The sequence below is a fragment of the Magnolia sinica genome, chromosome 5, assembly GCF_029962835.1.
Source record: "Magnolia sinica isolate HGM2019 chromosome 5, MsV1, whole genome shotgun sequence".
Taxonomy (NCBI): Eukaryota; Viridiplantae; Streptophyta; class Magnoliopsida; order Magnoliales; family Magnoliaceae; genus Magnolia; species Magnolia sinica.
This window is the reverse complement of record NC_080577.1, coordinates 13502557-13510845: the sequence shown is the minus strand read 5'-3', so window position 1 is coordinate 13510845 and position 8289 is coordinate 13502557. Positions and strand designations below refer to the sequence as shown.

Below are 8289 nucleotides of genomic sequence, written 5' to 3'. Positions count from 1 at the left end.
AGTAGACTGAGTTTTTTAGTTGACTCCGTGAGTCCTATCAAGACCTGATCGAGTCAGGATCTCTAGTGAGTTTCTGAGAGACTCAGGTTGAAATCTGGTCGATTTGGGTTGACTAGGCCGAACTTTGAGTTTTAGAACTATGATCCAAACAACCCTCCAAAGGCTCATGGTACACCAATAAAAGCTAGTGCTACAATTCTCCCATGCAGTCCGCTCTTACAGACCACAAGTCATTGTATACAAGCTGACCATAACTTCAGTATACACAAGTAATATGCACAGAGATTGACCTATATTAGAGGGCATCTAATCTAGGCCGTCAGTTCTCAGTTAGGCATCATTTTACATGTGTGCAGAGATAAAATGAGGTAAGAGGTTATCCATTAAAAGCAAAAGGTAGAGGATGATTAGTGAGCCAAAGTTCATGTGTAGATATGTGTTCTCTCTACAAGTTCTGTTTTCCTGACTACCAACAAAATAAAGAAAGGTCCAGATAGCCTGCGTGTATTGTATGACATTTCAAAGCAGCCAGTCACAACAAAAGCAAAAGCAATGGAGAAGGGGGCAAGAAACTTTTGACTACCAGACCAATATTCACATTTTCTTATAGGAAAACAGAGTAAAGGGGGCTTGAAAACACTGGAACACGAGCAATGCATATCTGCAACCGGATCCACAACTAATCCTCCTTCAAGCTTAGAGCCTGTTACAAAAGAAGCAGCATTAAATTAGCTAGAAAGTGGATGTTTTCTGTGGTAGTTCCTTTGTATACTTTAAACTTTGTTGAGTTTGCAATTTCAAAAGGACAGGTCATGAACATTACGTGAACATGTGAGGGCGATTGCGAGAGAGCTGAGGTCGCTTCATTGGTGAAAGTATGAGATTCCGCAAAGTCGTGGAAGGGTTGCTAGGACCAGCTCCAAAAATAGGACGAGTGGCTCTTCTGTTGCTCGCATCCCCGGGAACTGGCCCTGGTCTTGCCGGGGAACCACCAGAAACATCAAAAGGACCAGAGTTGGAATTCTTTTGTCTGGCTGAATGCCATAAGTCTTCTCTTGGCCCTGGAGTTTCAGGAGTGAAAACCGACCGATCTGCAACAAATAAATCAACTGGTATTTTTTGGGGGAGCTTAAGGAAATAGTGTTGCTCAGCTCAGCCCAGTTTCACAAGTAATGACGCCGTGAAGCAAGAAGAAAAACATTAGTAAGTGGATTTTAGTGCAAACAATTCACTGTTGGGGTGAAATCTGATTGGGTTTTGTTTTCCAAAAAATGCACTGAGTCTATTGAGAGTTTATTTAATTGGTTATAAAAATGGGATTACCTTGTCTGAGGTGATCTCTGTTGTCCATCATATTAGCTGGACTTGAGAACAACTCAGGCTCAACTCTCTGAAAGAAGTTGCTGGCGGGCTGGATGGCTGATCGCTTCAAAGAATCATTCTCACTTCTCAACTGATCATACATCTCATCGAGTTTTCTCTTCTGCCTGGTATTTGGGAGCAACTGATTGGACTTAGAGGCCTTACACCGAAGCCACAAATTCAGGAAATAAAAGAGTTGGGAATGCATGGCTGACCGATACATTCCTTTTTTTGTTTTCCACTCTCTTGAGGTTCAATCAGTAGGACTACGAACAGAAGGATTGACCTGGATTTCTCAGCGAACTTCTCTTGGAGTTCTTGCTTATCCTTGGACACGCATTCAAGCTCCTGCTCCAGCATCTGGCATCTTTTGGACAATTTCTGGTATGCAGTATGCAATTGCTCCAGTTTTTCTGTGAACTTCTCTTGCATGGCCTCACATTTCTGCCGGCATTGGCCAACAATTTTGTTCAGTTTGTATTGAGACTCCAGTTCCTTTTGCCCGATGAAGAACATCACGGATCGGTAAGCACCCTTCATCGCTGGTCTTGTTCAAGGAAAAGATGGAACATCGAAATGTCGTTCTTACTGAACAATTGATAAGTTAGGTTGTGTTTGGTTGCACCAAATATCATGATATTTTCCACCAAGTTGGACTGATTAAACGTGAAATATCATGAAAGTTCATGATATCTGGTGCAAATAACCGCACCCTTAACCATTTATTACCCATTTTTTTCTTTTTGGTTGAGTAACATGGAATAAAAAAAATCACATATCAAGCGGTGTGGCCCAAGTCCTGATTGGCAGGGTGTGATGCTTGACCTGTTTGTTTCGGTCAATTTCTGAAGGAAGAACGGTGTAATGTGGCCACAATACCAAATGTATACTGGCTACTTCAGACCATTCCTGGAGGAATTCAAAACCAGGCTCACATCATAAAGTGAAGGATACCAAACTGTGGAGCTATTCCAGCCATGGCCATCTGAACCCAAAAATACAGTCAGCCATCTGATTAAAAAAAGAGAAAAAGAAAGAAAAGGAAGTGAAGAAAATAGAAGGAAGCTTGGATAACAAGTGATTCCTTTCTCACGTTTGTCCATTCATCATTGGGATTAATATCAACTGGTTTCATGAGGCTGATACACAAAATCCAATATGTTTCATCAGAATGGTAATAAATTAATGTTAAATTGTTGGATAAAATGAAAACAACCGAAATTCCAGCAAGTTAAAGATGACAGCAAAAGCAGACTAGCAAATAGCTGAGGAGATGAAGCTCAATTTCACATGTTTTCAAACTATTGAAGCTTCAAGACTGTCAAAACCCAAACTATGCAAGCTTTGGTATTAAAACCAGTACCTTTTGGAGAGCACCTGATCGCAGATGGGACATGCAGCATCGCTGCTGAGGATCTTGCTCGCATCTTCCGTGCCTATCCTGCGGTTAAGAAACCCCTTACAAGTATATATCCATCATAATAAAAACCTTTTCAAGTACTCATTCTGTTAAATTTCTGAAGGGAGTTCTGTTTTATAAATGCCAAAAATAGTATAGTACGTCAAGTGGATACAAAGCAGATGGCCGCATGTGGTCGATATGGCTCGGCCTTCCAGTTCACGCCAGCAGGCATTGCACCTCATCTTAGCCTTTGGAGCTCATTATTTCTTCTACAGAATGTGTAAGCTAAAGAGACCTGCGTGGCAGAAACAAATCACAGCAGAATCGCTTTGAATACACAAAGCCAAAAGTATCAAAAGGTTGTATGCTGCTACTCGGAATTTCAGTTAAAACAGAAGTTTCTGCAGCTAAACCTCTCCTTATTCTCCACCATGCAAATTTCAAGGCAATGCCAAACATGCAAGAAGCTTAGTAAGACAAGCAGCCTTGTAAGTTGCATACACTGACAGATCAAAAACTTGAAAAGATGGGTCACAATCTTAAAATAATGGACATGATTTTGCACGCTTGTTCTATTAGAGTTCCTCAAGGAATTCATGGCTGGCACTTTGGACAACATGTATGAGATGGCTTGTAACAATCCAAAAAAGGGTTTATGCCATCAATGACCTCATATCATATGATTAAGCTATCAAGCCAAATGAAAATCATCATAGATTGTGCACTAAAAAAATCATCATAGATTGCACACTCAAAAAAAATCATAGATTGCCATGTAAAACATGTTAAATTTCTTAAAATAAACTCTGTTTTATCAACCCATGCATAAATATTCACGGAACGAGAAGAAAATCATCATGTATGGCCATGTAAAGCATGTTAGAGAGAATTCGTTTATCAAAGAATGGAAATGAATGCTCTGGCCATGTAAAGCATGTTAGAGAGAATTCGTTTATCAAAGAATGGAAATGAATGCTCATGTTCTTGAGGTGCAGGGTTATACATTACCAGTGAAAATCTTCAAGAAGGTAGGAGTGCAGCTTATGGTCGCAAACATCCAATAAAACCCTAAAAAACTAAAAATATTTGGAGATGTTACCGTGCATTGTAGAAATTCTAGTAAAGAGTAAAAATGAGAAAAGGATTTAGATTCCATCTAATCACAGCAAAGATCTAGGGAATCTGACAATTTGTCATTAACATTTGTCAGATCAAGAGGAAATTCCAAACAAGAGGCTGGCCTTTGACTATGAACTATTTGGAAGAATGCCGTCTAGAGGAAATTGTAAACAAGAGGCTGACCTGTGACCATGAACTATTTGGAAGAATGCTGAAAAAAACAAGAAATTCTAGATTGATCCTCCTAAGTCTTGAAATTCAGCAAAGAGCTAGTGAAAATCATTTAAAAAAAAAAAAAAAAAAGTAAATAAATAAATAATAAAATAAAAATAAAAATAAAAATTCCAGGATTACACTTGTATCCAGGAAAAACCTGTGAAAACCCAGAGCTGCAGGCCATTTTGTCAAAGATCAAACAAAAACAATAACAACAAGAAAGGAAAAGCTCAAGTTGCAAGATCTATGCCATATAAAAGCTACGGATTTTGTAAAAAAAAGGAACTCAAAATTAAATTCATGCCTCCGCAAATCAAGATAGAAGCCCAAGAGAACTTCAAGTTTGATATGCCAAAATTTTCAGAGAAAGTTGTAGAAGTTTGGAAGTGCAGGCTCTTTCAGCTGAAGATTGAGCCAAAAAAAAACAGAAAATGAGCTAGATTTTCATATCTACACCATGGAAAACTAGTAAAAACTGCAAAATCATCTCTATGCAGATCATATCCTGGAAAAACCAGCAAAATCTCCAAAGAACTTGATTTTCCAGATCAATGTTCTAAAGTTCTGGAGAAAAACTAGAAATTTTATGCTTTTTCCGTCAAATATCAAGGAGAAACAGAAAAAATAAGCTCGAATTCTCAAATCCACGCCATAGGAGAACAAAGAAAAACGCAAAATGGTCAAAATTAGAGTCATACCATGGAAAATCGGGATAAAACTCCAGAGATCTTGAATTTTGAGCTTGATCTCCAAAAACTCCAGAGAATTTTTAGAATAGCAAGCTCCTTTGCTGTCAAAGATCACAAAACCCACAGATTGAAGAAAAATGCACTACGAGAACCAAAAAAAAAAAAAATCGAAATTCAGATCATGCCATTGGAAATCGAGAGAAAAATCCCCAGCGAGCTTGAATTTTGAGCTCTCTCTCAGAAATTTGGGAGCAACAGCATCTGGTAACTCAAAACCCTAGCAGACGAGCTGGAACCACTGCGAAAGTTGTCGCGGGAAGCGTAATAGGAAATCAAACGAGAATAGGAGCGGCAAACGGTTTTTATAGGATCAGGGGACAGCTCATGCCACGTTTCGCTGCCTGCTTTCATTTGCCACGTAAGCAGGACGCGGCTTCGGTGGAGGGGCGTGGATCCACCGAGGTGGGTGGATCCTGACTATGGGGCCCACCCTGATGTATGTTCCATACATCCACGCTGTCCATCTGTTTTGACAGCTCATTTTAGTGTATTATCTCAAAACTGAAGCAGATCCTAATATCATTTGGACCACACGATAGGAAACAGATTGACCATTAATAACTTCCCGTGGACCACGAAATTTTTGGATCAATCTGATATTCGTATAGTCGCCTCATCAAGGTCTTTGAAACCTTATAAACAGGTTGGATGGAAAATAAACATTCACATGGCCCCAATAAGCTTTTAATGGTGGTTATTCAATCAACACTATTTCCTGTGATACCGTGCACCTGAGATTCAGGACACCAATTGGCTACTAAAAGCTTTCGTAATATTTTTTCAGAAACTATCCTAATGTTTTTGATAATTTCATTTCATTTATCCATTATGCTTGATCATTTTAAGATAACACCAAAAAAAAAAAAAAGATCCAAAAGCTCAAATGATCTTTGCGGTGAAAACAAAGCAGGTAAGAAAATGTTTACCATTGAAATTTTCCTAGGTTCATCGTGATGTTTATATGTAATTTATATAATTCATAAAGCCATTCCTACTTAAATAAACTGAAATCACAAGCACATTAGCTTGATTTAAAACTTGTGTGGCCCCACAAATGTTTCTACAAAGGAAGTTTAATCTTTATTATTTCTTCTCATGCATAAATCCTTATCATTTCCTCTTGTGCGGTGAACTTGGGTGATGGATCTAGCTTATTTTTTTAGCCTATTTCTTAAAATAATTTGAAAAAATAGTGATTTGAATGAATTTCTCAAAAACATTATAGTAGGCCCCATCTAGCTTCTCATCACATCAAGTTCTTACCAAAGCTTTTTACAGAGCAGTCTGCATTGGTAGCTAGGTGAGGCCATCAAATAATATTTGCAATAAATTTGCCCCGTCTACCCATTTTGCTAGCATATTTTAGAAAATGAGACAAACGAAATGTATCCAAAATTCAAGTGGGCCACATAAGAGAAAACAATAAATATCGTATGACAACCGTTATAATATTTATATGGCCATAAAAAGTTTGTAGCAGGCTAAAGGGAGTGTTTGGCATCTCTGCAAATAAAAGCATATTAGCTTATTAATATATTAAAAAAATAATAATAATAAGTTTTTAAATTGTTGGTGAAAGTCTAATCAAAGAGAATACTTATTTATAAAGTAGTAAATAAGCTGCATAAATTTAAGATGGGTTACTTTTGTTTTAAGAGTTTATTTAACCTAAGTAGATAGACATTTCTAGCTAATTTTTGAATAAGTTTGCCTTTAAATTTTTCAAGTAATTTCCATTGTTGGGGGAAAAATTGACAAGTCCATAAGTCAGCTTATGGAATGGACCAACTCTACTTAACCAGCACGGGCCCAGTGAAACCAAAGCCTAATAAGGTGGCTATGTCCAGAAATAGGCTGACCGTCAAGGAGGTTGAGGCAACTGTAAGGACACTCAAAAAACACAGTAACAAGCTCATTCAGATAAATCGTGTTCTGACCTAATGGGTCAATTGCAGATCGATCATTGGTCGGTCATAGGTCGGATCTAGGTCGACCATAGATCTACCCCAGATCAGTTATTGTTCGACCATAGATTGGTCATAGCTTATCCATTGGACAGCCATATATCGGACAACGTCCGGTTACAGGTCAAGCGGCGTCTCATGACAAGGTCAAGGACCATAAGTGCCCAATTAAAGAAAACCCGGATCCTCTGACCCAGTTATTGGTCGAAGATGGTGAACGCTAATTTGTCACCATTGGTCGAAGATGGTGAACATTGATCTGTCGCCATTGATCGACGATGGTGAATGTTGATCTATCGAGAAGATCGGTATGGTTCATTCCCGAGCTATCACCCGCATATAGGAGCCGACTTAAATCCGAGCTATAGACTCAAGGAATCTCCTATAATCCCGAAGATCTCTCCTCAAATCTTCCAGGATAAGATCGGATCCCGATAATGTCAGAATTTGATAATCTCGTGAAGATCCCAGATCCGGACGGATCTCTAAGATATCGGGACGAATCCTCGTACGATTGGACTCTCTCTCTCTCTCTCTCTCTCTCTCTCTCTCTCTCTCTCTCTCTCTCTCTCTCTCTATATATATATATATATAAAGAGAGAGAGAGAGAGGTATCCCCAACTATCAAAGGTACGCTCACTCTTACCCTAGCACTCGACTGATGTCTATTTTCTGAAGACTCTACCCTACAAAAAAGACATCGTTCCTGACTTAGGGATTAGAGTCCCCTATACTAGTAAGGGTCTCATTTGTTTCTCTTTTACACCTGTGCAGGTTTAGGAGGGTCAATCGTGGAGGGCCTACCAGAAATCTGCATCAACACCCATCTTACTCTCTTTTCTTCTCTTTACAATCTTTTCGAGGGAGGCGCACATGATGAACGATCCATATTAAAAGTGGGCCCACATCAAAGGTGGGACCACATAATGCACAGTCACATCAAAGAGCCCCACATGATTGATGGGGCCACATCAAAAGTGAGACCCACGTGATGGATGGTGGACACTAAACGTAGGACAACATGATGGAAGGTTAACATCAAAGGTAGGCCATGTGATGAATGACCCATAGTGAAGATTAGGTCCCACATGATGGACGATGCACAATAAAGGTGGGACCTACATGATGGACAACAGACATTAAAGGTAGGTCCCACATGATAGATGGCTCGTATATATCAAAATGTGGGCCCGCATGATGGACCATCCACATCAAATAGGCCCCACATGATAGATGGTCCACAATAAAGGTGGGACCCACATGATGGATGGTGGATATCAAAGGTGGACCCCTCATGATGAATGACTCATATTGAACGTTGGGCCCCACATGATGTATGGTCCATATCAAAGTGGGCCCACATAATGAATGGCTCACATTAAAGGTGGGACTATATATTCAACAGTTCACATTAAAGATGGGCCTCATATGTTGGATGGCCCACATCAAAGGTGTGGCTCCCATATCTCTAGTTATA

The 8289-nt window shown here is 39.3% G+C and overlaps 1 protein-coding gene across 10 annotated transcripts; it reads right to left on the bottom strand.

Annotated features, from left to right (window-relative positions):
- Positions 1–411: 411 nt before the first annotated feature.
- LOC131245495 (E3 ubiquitin-protein ligase CCNB1IP1 homolog) lies at positions 412–5124 on the bottom strand. 10 transcript variants are annotated; one of them, XM_058245008.1, is made up of 9 exons: positions 4798–5124; positions 4067–4152; positions 2924–3059; positions 2726–2820; positions 2456–2501; positions 2317–2347; positions 1649–1904; positions 1324–1487; positions 412–703 (listed from the first exon to the last, which is right to left on the bottom strand). In XM_058245008.1, the coding sequence occupies exons 3-9, from the start codon at positions 2951–2953 to the stop codon at positions 423–425; spliced, it is 903 nt and encodes a 300-aa protein (XP_058100991.1). In that variant the 5' UTR covers positions 2954–3059; positions 4067–4152; positions 4798–5124; the 3' UTR covers positions 412–422. The 10 variants fall into 10 exon arrangements, with proteins under 10 accessions (XP_058100991.1, XP_058100984.1, XP_058100988.1 ...); XM_058245001.1 differs by lacking the exon at positions 4067–4152 and adding an exon at positions 3773–3840 and having other exon boundaries at positions 2726–2798; positions 2937–3059; positions 4798–5123; XM_058245003.1 differs by lacking the exon at positions 4067–4152 and adding an exon at positions 824–1091 and having other exon boundaries at positions 479–703; positions 2726–2798; positions 2937–3059; positions 4798–5121.
- Between the last annotated feature and the right edge of the window lie 3165 nt (positions 5125–8289).

Coding starts and splice junctions, on each gene's coding strand:
- LOC131245495 (XM_058245001.1), bottom strand. CDS start 3,006: ATGAGGTGCAATGCCTGCTGGCGTGAACTGGAAGGCCGAGCCATATCG. Junction 2,502..2,725: donor GATCAGGTGCTCTCCAAAAG/GTACTGGTTTTA, acceptor TTTGTGTATCAG/CCTCATGAAACCAGTTGATA. Junction 2,348..2,455: donor CCAATGATGAATGGACAAAC/GTGAGAAAGGAA, acceptor TTTTGGGTTCAG/ATGGCCATGGCTGGAATAGC.